Raw genomic sequence first — 24,037 nt, 5'->3', positions numbered from 1 at the left:
TAAACCACCGGGATGTGGTCATTTACTCATCTATTAATATTTACCTCTATATTTTAACTTGAACACTAACCCCCTTATTCATAAACGTGTACTAAAGTTACGATGCCGCTAATAATCGTTTGTCTCTTTCCGACGTATTGGTATGATGGAAAGGGATAAACGATTATTAGCGGCATCGTAACTTTAGTACACGTTTATGAATAAGGGGGTTAATTTTTACAACTGCAAAAAAATCGATGAACAAAGTATCAATACACTTTGTTGGTTATTGTCAATATTGCTACCGTTTGCTGTTTCAATATGGACGACAATTGTTAAAATATCAGTCTCCACCGGCTCCCCCTGAACATTAAGAGTTAAATTAATAACGTAAACTGCCTATCCGACGATAATTATTTATAATTTAATTATGTATTTAAATCGATTAAAACATTCCATAGCTATTACTCTCTACGACAAAGGAAACCACACTGATTTTTCGAAAGCCAACAAAACAAACATAAGCATCCACTAATAAGTGTTAGCGAAAACAACGAAACAAGTCGATCGCGGCCCCGGTCTGACCGGAGCGGCGGCGGCGGCCACGGCCGCATATGTACACCGTCGCGCGACCCGGGGCGCGGGCCGCGCGGCGAGGATAAATAATATTATATAGACTACCGTACGATCTAACGAATAAACATTAAATAGTTTCATCTACCGACGTCTGTACAGGGCGCGGCCTCGGGCTTCGGGCGCGGCTCGGACGTCGGCCTCGGAACCGCCAGGCCGGCCACGAGCTTCGAGCGCGGCTCGGAAGTCGGCCTCGGGGCCGCCACGCCGGCCTCGGGCTTCGGGCGGGGCTCAGGGGGCGCGGGCCGCGCGGGCGCCGCCGGCGCCGCTCGCGCGCGCCGCACGCGCGGCGGCGGCACCGGCGCGCGGCCCCCGCGCTCCTACCTGCCCTCGGGCAGCTGCCGCGCCACCGCGTGCGCGCGCGCCGCCGCCTCCTGCCGACAAACACGCGCGGGTCAGCGTGGTGGGTGGGTACACGGCGCCGGAGTCCAGCGGTCCGGTCAGCGTACCTTGGTGCGCGGCTGCGGCTTGGTGCGCGGCAGCGGCAGCGCGGGCGCCGGCGCGGGCGCGGGCGCGGGCACGGCGGGCGGCGCGGGCTCGGGCGCGGGTTCGGGCGCGGCGCGCGGCGCGGGCGGCGGCGGGCGCGGCGCGGGCGGCCCGAGCGACGCCAGCACCATCCCGCGCAGCAGCGCCGCGCGCGTCTCCGCCTCCGCGCCCATCACGGGCGTCGTCGCTCCTGCGAAACGAACCAACATTTCAAATTTTTTATTTGCTCGATTCGCCTCGGTGGAATTAAGGAACCGCTTCTGAGGCTGCTGCGAACTTGCGAAATTAAATGTCAAACGAGTCGGTCGGTCGTGGTTTGAAACATACAAACATGTATAAGAATGGATTTTATAATTAAAAAGTACCATTTCCTAAATTCAGTACTGTGTGAAACTAAACTATGTGACAAAGTTAAAAAGTTAGGGAGCAATTAGGACAACAAAATTAATATACTGAGTTATGGTTACAGTAATTAGGATACACAATTACCCTAAAGAACGCGTCACTAGACTGTCGACGCAGTCTTAATATATGTATAAAAGCGGTCTTATGATATTTTTTCAACGATTTTAACAAGCCTAGGAAAGTTCCGCCGAAACTAGAGCCAAAGCCGAACCTTCGGTTTCGGCAAAAAAACATGTTTCGGTCGGATAATTACGTAAGAACAACGAGTGAAGAGTGCGGCGAGCGAATTGTCGCGTGTAAGAAAAACCCGGTGATAGCGGCGGTAAATGACAAAGGAAAAACGGGTACGGTTTGCCACGCCGCAGCCAAGTGAGACGTCAGCGAAAATTTTTGCACCTATCCGTAAAATAAAGTATACCTATGTATATAAATCAAACATGCTTATAAGAAACAGTTGTGTATTCAAAACTTGCATTTCATTGATTTCAGTGGTTGTACACTTTTGTTTGTATTTATCATTTATTCATCGTTACTTCTACTTCTGTTCTACTCATTTCCTCAAAGGTTAACTGGAAGAGATCCCATACACGGATAAATTCGCCTTTGTTATATTTAACTTACTCTGTAACTGTGATTTTCGTGTTTTTATTTCTATGTACAATAAAGTATATACATACATACAGTTACAATTACATTTTACTAAACTATTTTGATCAATAGATTCATCATTTTTGTATATGGTCTACCATAAGGAATTAAGGACCCTTTTCTACTAAACTTTGAACCTAATTTTATATAGAAATACTCAACGTAAGTCAGGGTTGGGCAGTATTTCAATTACATGTAAATGAAATACAAATACGTATTTTGTATTTGTATTTCAAATACCACTTGGGAAGTATTTTGTATTTGGTATTTCAAATACCATACTCACATGTATTTAGTATTTTGTATTTCAAATACGTAACGCTTAAAAATACATTTCTACAAAATACATTTCATAAAATCGTATTATGGAATGTTATTAAATTTAGCTATATCTAAGCTAGGCTAAGTGAGTGGGCGTGTGTTTATAGGTATAAAATGCGATGGCATCTAGAATACTGCTCCCTTGAGGACTGGCAAAAGTTATTTATTTAGAATCTGTAAGAATCGAGCAAGAATAATGACGATGTCTTTATCGTCTTTGCATGACAAATGGCAGGCCGTCATCATCTGGGAGCAATTATAATAAGTCATCTTTTTAATAATAAGAAAAAATAACTAACCCCTGTTCCTCCGCTCCTGTCGAGATAATGTTTCCATTGACTGGATACGTTCATTCACCAACAACTCTGAACTTGTCTTACATTAGCTACATGCATGAATTTTTTGGAGAATGTCAATCGATTCCTCTTCCCGTGATATTTATTTTTAGGGTTCTGTACCCAAAGGGTCAAATGGACCCTATTACTGAGACTTCGCTGTCCGTCCGTCTGTTACCAGGCTGTATCTCAAGAACCGTGATAGCTAGGCAGTTGAAACTTTCACAGATGATGTATTTGTGTTGCCGCTATAACAACAAATACGAAAAACAGAATAAAATAAATATTTAAGCGGGGCTCCCATACAACAAACATATTTTTTTGCCGTTTTTTTCAATAATGGTACGGAACCCTTTGTGCGCGAGGCCGACTCGCACTTGGCCGGTTTTTTTAATAAACCTGTTATCTATTGTACTTTTCCCAACAACTTTCAAAGTTGAGAATATTAATGTGGCGCGCGCACGGTTACGCGAAAATGCATGGAAAGATTCATGTAAAATAAGTTGTTCGTTAATTACGTAGTAAAAAAAAATATTTATTAAGGCACTTAAAAAAAATCTATTATGCCTTATGCCTGCCATACGTATATTCCTAGCTAATACATACTTATAGGAAATAAGATTATTGGAAGGAAATTCGTTCTTCAATTCATAAAAACCTGTAAAAAAATATCGGTACAAGTTTAAAAAAAATCGTAAAATGTATTTAGTATTTTGTATTTAAAATACATTATTTTGAACAGAGAATATATCTGATCTATATCTATCTGATGATGATGATTTTTTGATGATAAATGATAATGATTTTTTTTATGTAGTATGTTCACCGATTACTCCGACACCCGTGGTCCAATTTGAGTTATTTTTTTTTCCTTTGAAAGGAGTTACCTTCAAGGTGGCCCCAAAATAATGTTGGTTCTCCGTTCTCCATGAGGAATTGAGGGAACTCCTCAATTTTCAAAGGCACATGTATGGTGATTTTACTACTTACTTTGTATAGGTACATAGCGCTCGAATTAATAGGATGCCAGTACGAGCGAGATGCATAGAGAGTAAGTTATGTTAGCGAATATGTCAGTATCAAGCTCGTGGTAAGACTACTTACTGATTATGAAGACCACGAGCTATATGTGGAACTTTCCTCTTATAATTGGGTGCATTATGATTTTTCATGTAGGTAGTATTGGAAATAAGAGGTGAGGTATGCGTGAGGTGTGTGAGGTAGACGTTGGTGGTGGAGGTAAACGCGGGTCTGAGGTTGTTGGTTGAGGGGGCGGTGAGTTGATGGGACGGGGACAGAGTTGAGGAATCGGGGGGTAGGAGATGAGTGGTCGGAGGTTGGAGTTGAGGAATTGGGGGTTAAGATTTAATTGATTTAGGGTTGACGGGTCGGGGAATGGCGGTTGAAGGTTTGGTGGTTCAGGGTTAAGGGTTTCAGTGTTCAGAGGCTGATGTGCTGTGAGATTGAGTGATCGGAGGGTTGAGGGTTTGGGTCAGTGGCGGGGTGGAAGCTAAATTCATGGTAGTCTTCTAAATTTGGCTTGGCACCGACTTCAAACATATCACTTGGTAACGCATATACTTAAAAAAGTATAATATTTTATTTTGTCCTTTTAGAAGACGGTTTTTTTTGTAAATAGTTTTTATTAAATTAATGATGTATTTAAAAAAAAAATAGTGACAAAATCTTCAATTGCTATCCAGGATCATAAGCTTCTTAGAGACCAACCTAGGTTAGGGCACTTAAAAAGCTAGAAATGAAAGTGTCCCATTCCACCTAGTATAGTCGTATGGTTTCAAAATGTCGGAATCCACTTGAGAGATTATCTTCTACAAATCTACACCGAGCAACGCTGAACTAGTCCTTCAAATGATTGTAGACCGAGACTCACAAATGGAGCATTTGCTAAAGTGGGCACTTAGGTCTTGGTAAGGGTTTTGTGACAAGTCTGTTAGAAAATAATGTAATTAGAAAAAAACCGCAAAATCGGCATAAGACCGCACGATTTTCGTCTTCTATTTCGTGACAGTCGCTAAGTTAGTTAAATGAAATCATCTTAAATATTTTTTAACAAGATATATTACTTTGCTAATCCGCGAGAAAATAACGTGCTAGTCAATCAGTGCTAATAACCCGTTATACTTACTTGCGTATTTTTACATGCAATTAATGTTCCCACCCTCCCACCGCAATAATAAATACGCAAATATATATAACAACCCACCACCAAAAGTACAAAAGTCGACACGTGTTTCGCCTCTCTACGAGGCATACTCAGGAGATGCTGGAGATGTTGACGGTCTGGGTGTCAGACCGACTGAATGAGCTGTCTCTCAGTAGTCTTCTTATACTCCCCCTTTCTGGGGGTGTGAGGTGGCCACATTTTGGCGTCTGCCCGGTCTGTGAGGTCAACGTTTAGTGTATTGGCCTTTTCTTTTCTCTTCTGGTTGGCAGTTGGCATCATGGCTTCGAGGTCATGTTGGCCAATCTGTGGCTTTGTGGGTCATAGGAGTCTGGTGGCGGCACGAACTCGCGTGGTTGGGCTCGTGGCCGGCGGGCATCGGGGGGGGGGGGGGGGAATCTCCTGCGTGCAAGATGGCCGATGAACTCGTCCAGGTTCTGGTGCTTGAGGTTCCTGTAGAGCGTAGCGTTCCGCACTCCACGTGGGGCTCTAACTGTCGCTCGAAGGCTGAGCGTCTCCTGCACTCTGAGTCTACGCCTGTTTGACTCAGCCGTTCTGGCGTACCAGGCGGGAGACGCGTTCGTCAGCCTTGATCTGACGTAGGTCTTGTAGATCCCCAGCTTCGTGCGGATGGGGAGGCTGCTATGGACAAATGAGCTGTCTAGAATGGTCGGGGCTATATTTATACGTTGACCAGACCCCTACTGTGCAAGTGTGAGTGAGATGGAAAAAATCGTAATAACGGAGATGACGCAACATTCAACTGATCGTTAAAAATCTTTCCCCTTTTGTTGTATCTAATTATTTCCAACTGTTCCAGAACACACAAACGCAATCCTTTCTCGCAAACATGTAAAATATCAAAAGAATGATTCTCAGAATCTCACGTAAAGCATGGCCACTGTCTATTAAGTGCTTCGCAAAATTAGACTTTTTTATTTGACAGCTCATTCAGTTGTCGGGTGTCAAACCGTCAACATCTCCAGCATCTCCTGAGGATGCCTCGTAGAGAGCCGAAACTGTTAGAACATATAAACCCAATAGAAACACGTGTCGAGTTTTATACTTCTGGTGGTGGGTTGTTATATTTATTTGCGTATTTATTTTTGCGGTGGGAGCGGTTTTTATGTAAAAATACTTAAGTAAGTATAACGGGTTAGCACTGATTGACTAGCACGTTATTTTCTCGCAGATTAGCAAAGCAATATTTCTTGCTTTAATTAGCATGGATTTCCGCAAGTAACGCCTGATTCTATTAATTATTTATTAACAGGAAAAAATCGTCTTTACGGTCATATTACATAATAATTACTATCAGTCCAAAGACATTTTTGTCCATGAGGTATTCCGCTCTAATCTTCATCAGCAGTTCCACTTCATCAAATGGCAAAACCAAAACCGAATCGAGAATCTCTTCCTTTTGAAATATCGAAGTAGGTTAATAAGTCGGACTCAGCGATGGACTAGTAAAGTAAAAGAAGAACGGGCATATCGTTAGCGCGGATAGGGTAGACATACCTAGGAAGCCGGAGAGCAGGTACTGGGAGTCGGTGTGGTCGGGCACGGGCGCCGGCGCGGCGGCGGGCGCGGGCGCGGGCGGCGGCGCGGCGGCGGCGGCGGCGGGCCGGCGCGGCAGGCGCTCCAGCTGCTGCCGCGCCGCCTGCGAATATGACACAACATCCTGCAAGTCCAACAATGTTCTAGCGACGAGTTGGCTAAAGAAGCAAACCTCTCGTCTCCTTCGACGGGAGGTGGACGGGAGTTAAGAAGTTTGTTACTTTAGGGATTGTTGTTTAAACTGAAGCAGCGTATCTCTCATGTTCTCGAGATAGACTTAGGAAGTTTGCGATTTGAGCCGACACGACGTCGTGCTTGTGAGTAGCGTGGCGGCTTGGGGTTTTGCGGACGTTCGCATCCCTAAAGGGGAACTTCCGCATTCTTTTCAAAAGTCTTGGATACTTTTTCGGATGCGGATTTTTAAATTAATGTGTAAATGAGGTTGGCAACTGCGAAATATTTTTATAGATGGCGCTAGCATAGGTTTCCGTTTCTACTTTTGTTCTGTGAAATTTGGCTTAAATACATTTACCGTTACACAGGCCGTTGATATAACAAATGTTTTATTTAATTGAAATGTGTAACATTTCATTTAAATAAAACATTTGTTGTATCAATGGGGATTGAGAGTGAATCAACCGCTAGGGCGAAACTGTGGTGGTGGTTGTTGTGAGATTTTACCACAGATCTACAATAACGCTTGAATGTACCAAAACGTAAGATAAGTAAGTAGACTGGATAATACGGGTAATTCCCACTAATTACCACTAAGTTGTTACCAGTGGTAACTACTGGGATTTTTCCCACCTTTTACCACTGTTACCTACAGGGAAAAAGATTCCCAGTAGTTACCACCAACTTGGTTTGGACTAGTGGGAGCATGAGAGCATTTATCTTGTTAATTGTAAATTGAATTAATTGTGACGTTACCTATGAAACCTGGATCTTTTGTCAAGTAAGAACTTGGTGGTAACAGTGAAAATAACCCGAAGATACGAAGATAGTGATATTTTAGCGTTTAATCGTTCGTTCGCGGATGACTGATTTATGGTCCACCCTGTACGAGTACTAAACACGGAAAAGTATCTAGTTCCGAGTTTGGGATAACTAGAATCTTTGGAAATAAAAAATCTAATTTGCATGAAATTAGTAGATTTTTTATTAGTTGAGGTGTGTTCGGGTAATTCCGAAAGGAAAAACACTAAAATGTGGCGAATAATTCCGAATAGGGACTCTTATTAGTACTAATAATATACGTTGAATATACCTTGGTAGATTTTATAGTTGTTACTTTTGCATGATTAACTAACAACTGTGGATCGGTGTCCGAAATGAAGTTCTTTTAATTTAATTTATAATTTTCTGTTGTAAGCATCGCTTGTGATGACTGAACGTATTATTGTCAAGCTCCAGACTTTGATATTTTTCACTCACGGAATACTTTTCCGTGAAGTATAAATTATCTATGCAACTAAAAAAGTATAAATTATCTACGCATATAGCTACGTAATAGGTACTTATTTATTTAAGGCAAGTTTATCTCTCACTCTGAGAAATGCATTGTTTTTTTTTAAACATATTAGGTATATCAGCTTTTGGCGTTTCGGCTTCAGGGAATTCGTGCATTAGGTAATATATCAGCATTAGGTACGAGTATATCAACTTTAGCTATTACATGCAATAGGTAAATCAGCTTTAGGTAATCGCGCACCGCACTAGGTGTGTCAACTTTAGGTATTCTGAGCGGAGGTTTTTAAATTGAGTCCTGTAGATTTTCCCCTTAAATTTAAGAGGCATTCGTGGATCGCAAGTTGTTCCAGAGACCTGTCGCCATTTCATCCATTCCGCATTTATTGTTTTTCAGGTCACGGATTTTTACTTTGGATCAATGACCCAAGGTACCGGAAATCGGAGCAGAGTTGTAGGGATTCACCATCTAAGGCAATTTGGGAAAAACTGGACAACCGAAATCGCAGAAAATGGACGGACGGACATATGCTCCGTTTTGGTTCTGCTTATTTTCAGTCCAACACCAGCTTTTCATGTAATTTTCCCAGCCTGCTCTGGACCTCAAGTGCATGATTTCCGACAAGAACAATATCGTCGGCAAGCAACATAGACCAGGGTGCTTCCTCCTGTATGTTTGATGTCAGAGCATCCATAACCAAGAGGAACAAATACGGACTTAAAGCTGACCCCTGGTGTAAACCTATCGCCACATTGAACTTGTCGGTTACTCCAGCCCTGATGTGAGTACTGGCTCTAACATACATGGGCAAGCCGCACATGGCAAATATCATAAACCGGAAAAGCGACTACGCTTTTCCGGTTTAAGACTATATTATGTCAGTTTCAAATTTCGTGTGTTCATGGACTATACATCGATCCGCAATCGAGTGAAGTGGAACATACACTCAATAATTTCGTTAAGTTCCCAAGCGAAACAAAACGGGAATCTGCTTAGTCGGTCCGTAAGTTCTGTCACAAAGATTTTTACTGATAAAATAGTTATAGGTATAGATCCGGTTTAAAAGCTTATTTAATGGTGAATTACATACAATATAACTTAACGCAGTTTTGCATAATTCTATGTAACATTCGGATAAAGTCATAAAAAATAACGTCAATAAACACGCTCCCAAGTCGTCAAGGAAATTATGATCCTTTTTTATTTTTTTAACATGCTTTATTAGTTTTGGATTTGGATAGTTTTGGATAAGTTGGGTATTTTATCTTTATTTACGTCGGGTATAAGAAGCGGGTACTCACCGTGGCCTGCTGGCGCTCGAGCTGCAGCTGCATCTGCAGCTGCTGCAGCTGGCTGGGCGTGCCGGGCTGGCCGGCGCCGCGCCGCACGCCCGACAGCTGCGACAGCAGCTCCGCGATGGGGTCCACCACCGCGTCGCGCGACGACGGCGACAGCGACGACAGCCCGCCGCTCGTGCTGCGGGTCACAACTCACGCTCAGCTCTCTGCACCGCTACTGCGACGAGATGCTAGCCCGCGATACCGAAGAACGCCAAACGAAAAGTAAAAAGGTATCTGGACGCAAGTTTCGATTGGCGTTTTCTATCAACGATTGTCAACTTGGCTAGGCTCCCTGAGGCGAGGCACGTCTACACAGATCGAACCGCTACATGCGACAATAGTAGAATCGACAAGCTAATAGTCAATCAGTTACTTTGCAGGTTCTTGTAAGATTAATAATATATTCTATTCTATTTTTATGTATTAATGTCAAAATAATTTTAAATTTTAAAAATATTATAATCCGATTACCAGGGTAGTAATAAGCAGCAGACTAGCAGAATCTTAAGCTTCAATTTATCGTAACAGCTCGCATCACACAGACGCGGATCTGCATATGTGCAAATGGGACATCGTTACATAATGTTCATAGCGCCGTTTCACTCACACAGCGGATCCGCTTCAGTGTTTCTGAAGCCTAGTAATCTGATTATGTAAAAGATATATTTTCCGGTTTTCTATGAGGAATAAAACTCTACCTATTTATAATCATAATTTTGTATAAAACCTATTGGATGAAACTGCCAAGCTCCTCAAATGGTATAGTTACGGTACTGTAGTACTGCACTCTAGTAATGGAGACTGAGGATCAGTCTCATAAATTTACCGATCAACTTCACGACTTGGTTCTCTTTGCGCACCAATGTAGGGTGCATCTCGTAGACTCGGGACGCCTCCGCGAGGCAGCTTGCTTAGTTTAAGAGGGAAGAATAGCTTTGCGATTCTGACGAAATAACAGTACTTTTTTATATGAAAGTGTATTTCGGGAGGAAACGTTTTCCACTAACTAAATCTTAGCAAATCACTTTGATTTTGATGTCGATCGCTTCATCATAATATATTCTAGATTTATAGATTAGGCTTTAAAATTTTTTTTTATACATTCTATTGCAAATTTTGAAAAAAGGAAAACCAATGAACCTAGTTTTTCATTGTGTCAATAACATACTAAAAAATCGTGGAGAATGGAAAATATTTAGAAGTAGAAAAACGTTTTCTCTTTTTGTATGGACGATCACGTGGTATACTTCCCTCTTAAGAGCCCGGTAACAATTTTAGAGCAACCTTTTGTTACGTAATATATAAATAACAAGTATTGGTTTCTATTAGCACGTCTTCTCATCTTGCCTTTTAATAATGAGGTCGCAAGCGTGCGTCCCCGGTAATATGTGACGAGAAGGGACAGTTTTTAAAAATTCATCAAAAAAATAAGGTGGTAAATTATACAAAATACCATGTCTGTATTACCATGGTCGCAATAAAGTATTATGTTTTTGCTTTTTTATTTCTCTCCTTCCGGAGGTTGCTTTACTTCTAAACTCGCGGGCTTTTGGCCAAACGAGTATAGAAGGTACTTAATGTGTTTTATACCTACTGTTCTAGGGCGAGAAATTTACGCACTATGCGGCATGTATTCATGATAGCAGCTTTTTGCAGAAGTATGTATGTCAGTGGTTGAATGTCTAATATTTTAAGGCTGGTGTGTAGAGTGCGGGGGATGACACCCGTATACGAAATTAAAATAGGTATAGTCCTCACGGTACTCACTCGCCATTGGTTTTTTATTTCTATGGACAGATCTGTGTACTTACTTAACTTTTCGGAGTGAGTTGATGCAAGATTATGGGTGTTGGGTATAGCTATGTCTATGAGATACACGGTTTTGGCGGATTTGTCGTGAAGCGTGATGTCAGGTCTGTTGTAGTATACGGTTTTGTCAGTAATAATTGTCCTGTCCCAGTATAACTTATATTCAGTCGACTCTAAAATAACCTGCGGTGTATATTTGTAGTACGGGGTCCTGTTTTCAATAAGATTATATTTAAATGCGAGGTATTGGTGAACAATGGCTGCTACTTGGTCATGTCAGTGTTTATAGTCGGTCTGAGTTATGGATCGGCATGCTCCTGTTATATGCTGGATGTTCTCCGAGGCAGCATGGCAGCGTCGGCATAAGTCTGTTGTTAAGTTCCCGTCTCGAATACTGTATTTTCTGTAATTTCTAGTGTCAATAATTTGGTCTTGGATAGCAATCATAAATCCTTCTGCTTCGGGAAACAACTCACCTTTCTTGAGCCACATGTTGGAAGCGAGCTTGTCGACGTTGGGGTTTATTAGGTCAAGTCGATGCCTGCCATGGAGTGACTTTTGAACCCAGGTTAATAGTTTTTGTTTGGTTTCTGTGATTTCTTCATTTTTTTGTTTGGTGTTGTCTCTTAAGTTAAGTGGAGTGAATTTATAATCAGCGTCAGCAACGGCTTGGTGCATCAGAGAATGAAAATTACCTTGAAATTAAGTTGATTTTCAGAAAAATTGTCACTTGTTTTGAGGTAATTTCTGGAGAAAATTGATTTCGTCTAACTTTCATTGGTACAAGAAGTACAGGATATGTGTAATACAAAATTACCATTTTTAACAGTCAAAACTTTACGAAATTTACAAATAAGATCGACAAAATCAGTGATTACGCGCGTTTACCTAAACGTCAATCAGAAAAAAAAAATTAAAAATGAAAGATAACAAGACTTGCTAATAGAAACCAGTACTTGCTATTTCTGATAGTTAACAAAAGGTGTACAATTTCATCGACTAAATCTATCAATTTGACATTTTTGCAACTAAAATCATTAACTGCTTCTTAAACCCCAAGTAAACTCTGTTTGAACCATGACAAGCACGAATATTGCCCATATGCACTAGCCACAGCGGCGGCGCGCGCACCTAGAGGATCACTACTTCGTTTTAAATATGCAACCCCGCATGATCTTATGCAGTTATACGTGCGGCAAACTCTCTTCTTCTTAAAGGATTAATCGAACTTAAAGGCAAGGTCACATGTTCAAGAAGTTTTCCGGCACCTATAACCACATAGGTGTATTAGAATAGGGGAAAATGCCGCTCGGCTCGTCGTGCGGTTAGTTAAGCGCATCGTACCTGAAGTGCATGTTGGTCCGCCTAGCGCGGCTCACGCCGCGTCCGGCCTGCGGCGTGCGCCGGACGCCGCCGTGCCGGATGCCGCTCGGCTCGTCGTGCGGTTAGTTAAGTGCATCGTACCTGAAGTGCATGTTGGTCCGCCTGGCGCGGCGCACGCCGCGTCTGGCCTGCGGCGTGCGCCGGACGCCGCCGTGCCGGATGCCGCTCGGCTCGTCGTGCGGTTAGTTAAGCGCATCGTACCTGAAGTGCATGTTGGTCCGCCTGGCGCGGCGCACGCCGCGTCTGGCCTGCGGCTAGGGAATGCAAACCGGTTTTAACCGAAACCGAAAAAACCGGTTAAAACCGGTTTTTTGACGGAAACCCAAAACCGGTTTCGGTTATATTCGGTTTTTTTTTATTTAACTAAGTTGCATGTTTTATTCATTATAAGGGTGTAAATCGGTCTTAAACCGGTTGAATCGACATCAAATCAAATAATGTGGTGTTGTGTTAGTTTGATCAACAAACCAAAAAAATAATTTTATATAATTGGTTTGTTCCTATTCCTAGTTACAAATAACATTAAGTCATTTGACAATTCCCATACAATACAATAAAATAGTCAGATATTCTGTCTTTAATTTCGTGATAAAGTCGTGTATATACGAGGGCTGCTATTTATATATCCGGAAACCGGGATTACAATCTTCTTAAATAGTATATTTGACCTCCATGTTAAAATTTGAACCTGTTTAAGTACTGGCCGGTATATTTTTTATTTCTTATTAACGCTAGTGTTTTGTTTTTGACGGGTTTTAAATGTCATCTCGCTGCAAGAATGGAACTCACTCGTGAAAATATTCGTGCTATGATTTATTATGATTTTCGGCGTGGTTTAACGCAACAATAGTGCATAGAACAACTAACTTCAACTTTTGGTGATGAAGCTCCATCTAAAACTACTGTGTATCACTGGTTTAGTGAGTTCAATCGTGGACGTAGTATGCTTACGGACGAAGTTAAGGCAGGTCGCCTGAAATCGGTCGTTGTACCACAAAATATTGAGGCTGTGCGAAAACTTACAATGGACGACCGACATGTTACGTACCGCGAGATAGAGTCGACTCTGGGTATTTCTATGACTAGCATTAATAGCATATTACATGATCATTTAGCTGTAAAAAAAATTTGTTCGCGTTAGATACCGCACAACTTAACTAAGGAGCAAAAAGATGCTCGCGTTGAATGGTGCAATAAAATGTTAAAAAAATATAACCGTGGTGACTCAAAGGCCGTTTATAACATCTATACAGGTGACGAATCCTGGATCTGCATGCGATCCCGAAACGAAGCAACAATCAACGGTATGGGTGTTTCAAAATGAGCCGAACCCTACGAAAGTTACTCGTGCAAAAAGTACATTGAAACAAATGGTGGCCTGCTTCTTCGGTATTAATGGCCATGTAGCTACAGTGCCACTAGAAAACCGTACTTACCGGAAGTATTAGAACAAATTCGTAAAACTAACCAGCGACGAAGAATCATTCTTCATCATGACAATGCCAGCTGTCATACGTCACGCGAAACAACTCTATTTTTGGAAGGTCAAAATGTGGAATTAACGGGTCATCCGCCGTACAGCCCTGACTTGGCACCCAATGATTTTTATTTATTTCCCAATATAAAAAATAAATTACGCGGTCAACGATTTTCGACCGCTGAAGATGCTGTCGACGCATTCAAACAACACGTTATGGAGGTACCTCAGGCGGAGTGGTAGAAGTGCTTCAAAAATTGGTTCACACGAATGCAAAAGTGCATAGATCATCAAGGGGAATACTTTGAAAAACAATAAAACCATTTTCTACCGTGTACGTTTGTTTTTTTGTTTCCGGATATATAAGTAGCAACCCTCGTACTATACTAGCATTCGTTTTTACACGTGAAGCAATCTTTTCTTTATTCCATGGCGATGAATTTAAGAATTGTTGATTCTAAAAACCGAAACCGGTTTTAACCGGTCTTAACCGGTTTTAACCGGTCTCGGTTTTTTTTGTGGTAAAACCGAAGAAAAAACCGGTTTTGAAAAACCTCCGGTTTTTGCATTCCCTACCTGCGGCGTGCGCCGGACGCCGCCGTGCCGGATGCCACTCGGCTCGTCGTGCGGTTAGTTAAGCGCATCGTACCTGAAGTGCATGTTGGTCCGCCTGGCGCGGCTCACGCCGCGGCCGGCGTGCGGCATGCGCCGGACGCCGCCGTGCCGGATGCCGCTCGGCTCGTCGTGCGGTTAGTTAAGCGCATCGTACCTGAAGTGCATGTTGGTCCGCCTGGCGCGGCTCACGCCGCGTCCGGCCTGCGGCGTGCGCCGGACGCCGCCGTGCCGGATGCCACTCGGCTCGTTGTGCGGTTAGTTAAGCGCATCGTACCTGAAGTGCATGTTGGTCCGCCTGGCGCGGCTCACGCCGCGGCCGGCGTGCGGCATGCGCCGGACGCCGCCGTGCCGGATGCCGCTCGGCTCGTCGTGCGGTTAGTTAAGGATTATATTCACCAATTCGTCTCATACCGACGAGTAAAAAATATTAACCAATCTAAATACAAAATATTACTGTTGCATAGTTACGACAATATGATTGAGGAATATTTTATTTATCTTAAATTAGTTGTCGAAAAGAAGTACTTAATAAACATGCCATGGAGGTATATTTTATTTAATGACAGAATAACGGAAGGAAGATGATTAAAATTATCAGTATTTTAAAACCAATATGTTAGTCCTTCTTCTTTCTCGCGTTATCCCGGGCATTTTAGCCACGGCTCATGGGAACCTAGGGTCCGCTTAGCAGCTAATTCCAAGAATTGGCATAGGCACTAATTTAATAACCCAGAGGGAAAACTAGGCCGTGTTGAGATGAGTCCGGTTTCCTCGCGATGTTTTCCTTCCCCGAAAAGCGACTGATAATATAATTTCGTACACAAGTCCTGGAAAACTCACTGGTACGAGTCAGGGTTTGTTTATTTATTTAATATTTATTGCATAATACATGAAGGTAGAAATGGCGGAATCAATGCCTTAAGGCATTCTCTACCAGTCAACCAATGGGTTAAACCAGAAAGTTTAAGAGGCTGTTATCGACTTTAGTCGCAAAAATGTCAAATTGACTGATTTAGCGTATGAAATTGTACACCTTTTGTTAACTATTAGAAATAACAAGTACTGGTTTATTAGCACGTCTTGTTATCTTTCATTTTAATAAATCAACTTTTTTTAAACAGACTCACTTCATTAGTAATGATTTTTTTTCTGATGGACGTTTGGGTAAACACGCGTAAAGCAGTGATTTGGCGATCTTATTTGTAAATTTCGTAGAGTTTGGACTGCTAAAAATGGTAATTTTGTATTACACATATCCTGTACTTCAACTTTAATAAACTACATTTGTTATTATATATTTGAACTAGTGTAAATGAAAGTTGAAGAAATCAATTTTCTCCAGAAATTACTTCAAAACAATTGACAATTTCTCTGAAAATTGACTAAAGGGTCTAGCAGGCTAAGCGAACAAGAAGTGCCCCCAACGACGGATTTTGTCGATATTTCTGGTAGTGTACTGTTAGGTCCTAAGGACCCTCCATGCTTAACATCAGACCTCGATTCTCTTTTGTTTGTGAGTTATTCAGGATAACGTAAAATAATTAGGATATCATTGAAAGTGTCATATTTTATAAACGATTCAAGTTACGTGAACCAAACAAAATTATATTTGATAACAATAAAAAAAACTACAAAATGCATATTTTTTACCAACATCCTGTCCTTAAACTTCATTGCAAAAAATAAAAAATAAATTTTCCTTCCAATTTTTTTTTTACTTTTCGCGGAGGTACACCTCCAAAAAAAATATGCATGAGTAGCCACTAATTCCCACTACATACACATATAAAAATATTTGCACAAATGTTCGTGCTTCATGTCAAAAAAAAAACGATTCTCCAATAAGTAGTCACTGGCATTATATGTACAGATAGAAGTACCAGTGCAGTTTGAAGATTAGTGTGTAGGTATACAAACTCTTCTAATAAATCTATTTGGAGTGCATCAACGATGACGTGTCAGCTTTGATAACATCTGACACATAATATTATCTGCATTTGTTTTTTGCATTTTGTAGTGGAAAATGGAAAACATTAAGTGCAAGTCTTGTAAAAAAAACATTAAAAAATATCCGTGGGAAACAAAAATGCATAGAAACAGAGCAAGAGGCTGATTTATATAGCAAATGCAGTAATATGTTAATTTGCATAAATGATTTATTGTGTGGTAAGTGTCGACTCTTAGTGTATAAACATAAAGCAGTAGGTTGCAGACGAAGAGCCAGCATCGCCAATTGTTGTGCATGTACTCGCAGAAGTTGATGCTACTGCTTTATGTTTATACACTAAAAGCCGACACTTACCACACAATAAATCATTTATGCAAATTAACATATTAGTGCATTTGCTATATAAATCAGCCTCTTGCTCTGTTTCTATGCATTTTTGTTTCCCACGGATATTTTTTAATGTTTTTTTACAAGACTTGCACTTAATGTTTTCCATTTTCCACTACAAAATGCAAAAAACAAATGCAGATAATATTATGTGTCAGATGTTATCAAAGCTGACACGTCATCGTTGATGCACTCCAAATAGATTTATTAGAAGAGTTTGTATACCTACACACTAATCTTCAAACTGCACTGGTACTTCTATCTGTACATATAATGCCAGTGACTACTTATTGGAGAATCGTTTTTTTTTTGACATGAAGCACGAACATTTGTGCAAATATTTTTATATGTGTATGTAGTGGGAATTAGTGGCTACTCATGCATATTTTTTTTGGAGGTGTACCTCCGCGAAAAGTAAAAAAAAAATTGGAAGGAAAAAAATATTTTTATTTTTTGCAATGAAGTTTAAGGACAGGATGTTGGTAAAAAATATGCATTTTGTAGTTTTTTTTATTGTTATCAAATATAATTTTGTTTGGCTCACGTAACTTGAATCGTTTATAAAATATGACACTTTCAATGATACCCTAATTATTTTACGTTATCCTGAATAACTCGCAAACAAAAGAGAATCGAGGTCTGATGTTAAGCATGGAGGGTCCTTAGGACCTAACAGTACACTACCAGAAATATCGAAAAAATCCGTCGTTGGGGGCACTTTTTGTTCGCTTAGCCTGCTAGACCCTTTCAACGTAATTTTCATACTTAAACAATCTACAACATTTGCTGAAACTGTTCTTATACATCATTTTGTATAATTTACTACCATAATTTTTTGATGCATTTTTTTAAATGTCCCTTCTCGTCATCTATTACCGGGGACGCACGCTTGCGACCACATTATTAAAAGGCAAGATGAAAAAACGTGCTAATAGAAACCAATACTTGTTATTTAGATATTACGTAACAAAAGGTGTACAATTTCAACGACTAACCCTATCAATTTTTAATTTTTGCTCTAAAATCGTTACCGGGCTCTTAAGTAGCTGTCTTTTAAAGTAAATTAATTTGTATCCAAGACTATATATGAATATAAAGTATAAATTGATAAACTTACACATACTTAATATAAATAAGCATACATATATTGATACATACATAATTATACCCAGTGTGAATCATTAAGTTTGAACCCGCGACCTCCGGATTCCAAGTCGCGCGCTCTTACCGCTAGGCCACCAGCTCCCATCAATAATATGTTAGTCCTCTCTCGATATTTAAAACGTCAACAGCAATAGTCGGCGTATTAGCATATTATATTTATGAATATTAGGATAAAGTAGAAAATCAAATATCTAAACACAATCTCTCAACCTTAAACTTTAGTTAAACAAAGTGTGTTTTATATGACATAGAAAGTATCAGTAAATATACCAATACAAACATACATCATTACAGTGTTTCTTCATATTATGTATATCATGCATCACATGTTATGTTATAAATACGTTATATTAAAAAGGATATTAAAAATGAGATGAGATCTCTAGGACCAGTTCGATGTTCAAGGGTGAGATGACCGGCAAAGTCATCTGTCACGAAATTAGGTTCTCCGCCTGGCATTGAAGCGCATACTGGACAAACCACCTGAAATGAGAATTTGTAAATCAGAACAGAACCTATAAAGTAGAGACCAATTCGTAACAACTATCTTATTTAGGATATTCGTAAGACCAAATAGGTTTATACTGACAAGTGGTATCTTGGAATCAGTATGGTCTACTGATTATCAAAATGCATGTCACTTCTTAAACTGGTGGAATGAGTTTTTATGACGTGACAAACATGGCGCGACTTAGTGTTATATTTTGCCAATTATTGCAAAAACTATTTAGCCGATTTACTAACAATTAATGAGTCATATCATAGGAATGATTACATTATAAACCTTCAACCTAAAAAAAATATTAATATAAATTCAAAAAAACATATTAGTTTCATTTACATTTGTAAGACACACTAATTTATATAGGTTTTACCAGAAATTTTACAATATTAAACACAAATAAATCAGCCCAGCTAGACCTTGTTGTCAAATATGCTTGCTTTATCTTCAGTGTGATTGAAACATTGGACACCACATATGGCTTATATTTTCCATACACTTTTGTTTCCACTTAGCCCATCAACATGCATTGAGATGTTTTGCACCCTGTCTTGCAATTGCAAGAATATTATTCTAAATTCTTAAGTGTCATGATCTAACCAGACGTAGTTGCCAATCTTTTAATTTCCAGCCCCTATCAATAGGCTCAGGCAAATTTTGAATTGCTAAATCAGCAGTATACCAACAAAATGCTTGGTAATCTTCCCTTTTCAGGTGAAAGTCCAGAACATGTTTTGATGGCGGTAGCTTGTCGTGGGCATTAACATGCTGGAACATGGATGGGATCAATGCCGAATAGGCGAAAAAAATTTGGCTGTTTCATACATTCCGGCTGATGTGATGCCGCTGATTTCTATGGAACAGCCAATTTTTTTTTCGCAATTTCGGCGTTGATACCATAAAAGAGTTGTTCAGTATGATCTACAAAGTCACTACTTAGAGTATGGCTGGTAGTTAAAATTTCACTCTGCATAATACAGACTCACGAAGTCTTATTTTGAAACTTAATTAAGCTTTGTTATATATTTAATTGAAGCAACAAGTTTTCTTCTCTGTATGTAATCCAACAACTTACGGCAAGTGTAGTATCTGCGTGCTCGGCTGTGACGTGCTCCATGAGTGCAGTATCTGTGAATCCCATGCGGTTGCAGAACGGACACGTGTAGGCTTGTGGCTGCTCCAGGGCGAGGGCCTCGCCGCCATAGTACAGATCTGGAAAAACAATATGTAGGCATTAACACTACAGCTAGCTTTTATTTGAATACCTCTCCTAGAAGATATTTAGTTTATTCAGTGACAATCATCTCCCTTTCTTTCAAGGTGACGGAGACAGTGACAATTGTGTATGTACTCTCTCATAAAATGCGACTAACAGAGGGGAGGCAGGAACTTAAATGGAAGAACCGGGAACACTGTTGGTACAGCTTAAAGAAAGATGAGGCAGGCAGTCTTATTGCTAAAGACCATCACTTTCAGACAACCTTTGTGTAACAAAGCATTTAACTGTAAAAGCCCAATACCTAGTTTTTTTTTAACCTCTCATTCTGATATTGATATCCAAGCAAGCGAAAAATTCCAAAATTGAATCACAAGCATAGAAAGTGGTTCGAAAAGTGGAATCTTATGTTGCGATGGTAAAACAACCTTTGCTCCCGAGTGAAACACAAAAGAAAATCACCAACACCAACGCAAGGAAAATACTAACTGTAAACATTACAAATCAAATTCAAATGAATCAATTCTATCTAATAAGTCAAAATTAGCCGGGTCCACACTGAGCGAGCATACGCGCGAGGCAATTTCCTCACGCACAATACGGCCAGTGTAGACGTGCCTCGGCCGAGGCGGCGCGCGCGTTTTTACTCGCCCGAGCTCGCTAATTACATCAGATTACTTTGCCACACATGTGTATAAATTGCAACTTTCTTATCAGTTTTTGAAGTACAAAGAGTCTTTACAAGCTGGTGTGATGAAAAGTATATTATTTTATTGTTAAATAAACTAAATATTAAAGAAAAAGTGTTGTCTGGCAGGCTAGCCACAAAAACAATATTGGAAAGATACCAAGTTACAAAAAAAATATTTAGGAGAACTCAAATTTTGTTGTTGGATAACAGATATACTTTCAGACAACCAAACATCAGAACAAAATTGTACAGTGAAATAGGAATAAGGAAAAGGCAAATCATGATGTCATATAAAATTTAACTATCATTAGGCAGGTTCACAGAGCGAGCATACGCGCGAGGCAATTTTCTCACGCACGAACCGGCCAGTGTAGACGTGCTTCAGCCGAGGCGGCACGTGCGTTTTCCTCGCCTGAGCGCGCTGCCTCGGCCAAGGCATGTCTACACTGGTCGGTTTGTGTGTGAGGAAATTGCCTCGCGGATATGCTCGCTATGTGTGGACCCGCCTATTGTCATCAAGCAATTTCCTAAGTCAGTCAAAAGTCAGTTTATGAACAGTTTAACAAATGCTACGAAACAATTAAGAGAAAGAGTCACTTTATTTGCCAACCCTCCCTGAGCTCCTATGTTTGAGTAAGGCAACTCTATGTGCATAGTATAGTGACATCCCACTCACACATTGGAGCGACATCGAATTGCATCCAGTGTGCTAAGCACTAAAATAAAATACAGTTTGAGAATTTTTTTCCTAAGTTTCAAATTAAAATATTGCATTGTTTAGGTAAATAAATTATATCTTTGTATAATCTAATGTACCTATTCCAAGTAAGATTGTATATTTCTGTCATGGCCAGATCTTAGAATTGATCGTTTCATGATGTGGTATTAAATGATTGGTTGGTCACATCACAAAAATGGCATTTTGTGAAATGATCAAAATCCATGATCTGGCCACAATTCCATAACTTAACTCTAAGCTAGATTTTTTTTATTTTTTTTTTAATACTACGTCGGTGGCAAACAAGCATACGGCCTGCCTGATGGTAAGCAGTCTCCGTAGCCTATGTACACCTGCAACTCCAGAGGAGTTACATGCGCGTTGCCGACCCTAACCCCACCCCCCTCGTTGAGCTCTGGCAACCTTACTCACCGGCAGGAACACAACACTATGAGTAGATCCACGCTAAAGGACCAATTGCCTCAGCAAGGCACCCCTTGTATTGTATGGGCCCAGTCTAATCAACAATAAGAATTTTCACAAATAATGACGTGTGAAGTCAATTATTAATACATATACAGACAAAAGCAGTCATGACCGAGTGGATATGACGTCTGACTTTCAACCCGGAGGTTGCAGGTTCAAATCCTGGCTCGTACCAATGAGTTTTTCAGAACTTAAGTACGAAATATCATCTGATATTTACCACTAGCTTTTCGGTGAAGGAAAACATTGTGAGGAAACCTGCTTACATTTGCGAAGAATCTCAAAGCTGTATGTGAAGTCCCCAATCCGCATTGGGCTAGCATGGGGACTATAGCCCGAGCCCTCTCGCATATGAAAGGAGGCCTGTGCTCAGCAGTGGGACGTATATAGGCTGAATTATTATATTTTATACAGATCACTTACTGTATGAATACTAAACCCAGTCAGATCAAAAAGAGAAGAATAAATAAAATTTATGGGTATATATAAGACCTATTACAAGGAGTTATTTGGCAGTTGAATTTATGAATCACAACATATTTTTTTGAAACATTACTGTATAATGTAACAAATAAACAGTATTAAAGTTTAATTGCTATATTTGTTTTCATCGAATGTAGTGGCAGCAGAGTTGTGTATCAAGTAATCGGCTTCACAACCTTATTTTCTTAGATAAAAAATAAGTGTTTATTAAAGGTTCTTGTAGATCACTGGTGTCACTGTTACTTATTGTTTAAAAAAATGGATGAATGATATGTTAAACTTTATCTAAGAGTTTATTGTTATCTTAAAATACACACCTGTATAGCCCAAACAATTTGTCTTAATGTTAAAGTGTTTATTCTTATACCTTTAAACGAGCAATTCTTGTATATGTATATATATATTTCTGTGATCTCGAAAACGGCTCTAACGATTTCGCTGAAATTTGGTATATGGGGGTTTTTGGGGGTATACAATCGATCTAGAATAGTCTTGTTTGGGAAAACGCGTGTTTTCAAGTTTTCATGCGTTTTTCTTTCGACGCAGAATATGGTCGCTAATTTCGTGTTACCGGCCACTGTCCGTCTGGCCTAGCGGGTTAAGACGCGGACGGCTAGAAACGAATGTTACGGGTTCGAATCTCGCCCGGTGACTAACTTTTGTTTTTTTTTTTATATATGTTCAAGTTTATATATTTTTTTTTTTAATTTTTATTGTTTTAGACAAAATTAATTTAGTAAAAAAATGTAGTTAAGATTATCATCTATACACCACCATATTACAATAAATAGTTATAACCGAGCAACGCTCGGTCGCCCAGGTACTAACCTATTAACTGTGTTACCTATAAATGAATATTTTCAGATATAAACAAAGTCCCACAGCAGACAGATTCAAGCAATGGTTAATAAATGTCACAGCGTGGTAGGGGTGTATTATATTATAAATTGTTTGTAATTTATTTTTAGTTTGAAAAATGTAAATATCTGCATAAATATGACTGTTTAATATTTCATGGACTGCTAGTTATTTTATGTGATCAATGGAAAAGAACCATTCCATTGATCTACTGGGCCATTCAAATAACAGTTTTTGCAAAATTAGGCCAAATTAATGTAAACTAAGATATGATTTGCACTAAGGTCTTACCAAAGTCACTTCTGGAAAGAATACATTGCATGGGGTGCTCTGTTGTGTGTTGGTTTGTGGTAGCGCCACTCTCATAACAGGCAGCGCACAAGTCGTAATCGATGCATATCAAACATTTGTACCGTCGTCCTCTAAAGTTATTTTTCAAACAAGAATCACAGCTGACTCCTGAAAACAGATCACAGTATATTCAATAACAATCCACTCGTATCATAGTTTATATTCACAAAATAACCAATGAATCTTGTGTGCAAATAGGTCAAATATTCATATGAAGATTTTACAAAACAAAGCAAAGAAATTCATAGTGACAAAAGCATCGAACAATTTTTGATTATCATTACACACCTTCATGGCGATTCATTTTCGCCAGGAAATGTCACCGACACAATTACTCCTTGGCACCAGGATTACTGTTAATCTAAGAGGTATTTATATTACTATTCTAAAATAAGCTGTTCAACATATAATACACCAAAATACGAGATTTTTAACAAAAATTTCCAAGCAAACCTAACCCAACCAGGCCATAATGACGTCACATAAATCTAACTTCATTCAGTATTGCCTAATATAAAAAAATACTAAAGGTCCACAGATCAAGACACAACGACATTACTGGAATGTGCGGCGTTTTTAATTGTGTCTCGTTTAA

At 39.9% G+C, this 24,037-nt stretch overlaps 1 protein-coding gene across 1 annotated transcript; it reads right to left on the bottom strand.

The window, feature by feature from the left end:
• Positions 1-904: 904 nt before the first annotated feature.
• Positions 905-23,913, bottom strand: LOC133533734 (E3 ubiquitin-protein ligase KCMF1). The gene is made up of 9 exons (XM_061872771.1): positions 23,731-23,913; positions 23,383-23,550; positions 19,715-19,851; positions 18,501-18,620; positions 14,913-15,007; positions 9,316-9,490; positions 6,508-6,649; positions 1,062-1,288; positions 905-986 (listed from the first exon to the last, which is right to left on the bottom strand). The coding sequence occupies exons 1-9, from the start codon at positions 23,744-23,746 to the stop codon at positions 933-935; spliced, it is 1,134 nt and encodes a 377-aa protein (XP_061728755.1). The 5' UTR covers positions 23,747-23,913; the 3' UTR covers positions 905-932.
• Between the last annotated feature and the right edge of the window lie 124 nt (positions 23,914-24,037).

This window comes from Cydia pomonella, chromosome 2 (assembly GCF_033807575.1).
Source record: "Cydia pomonella isolate Wapato2018A chromosome 2, ilCydPomo1, whole genome shotgun sequence".
Classification (NCBI taxonomy): domain Eukaryota; kingdom Metazoa; phylum Arthropoda; class Insecta; order Lepidoptera; family Tortricidae; genus Cydia; species Cydia pomonella.
This window is presented reverse-complemented; position numbering and strand designations above follow the sequence as displayed.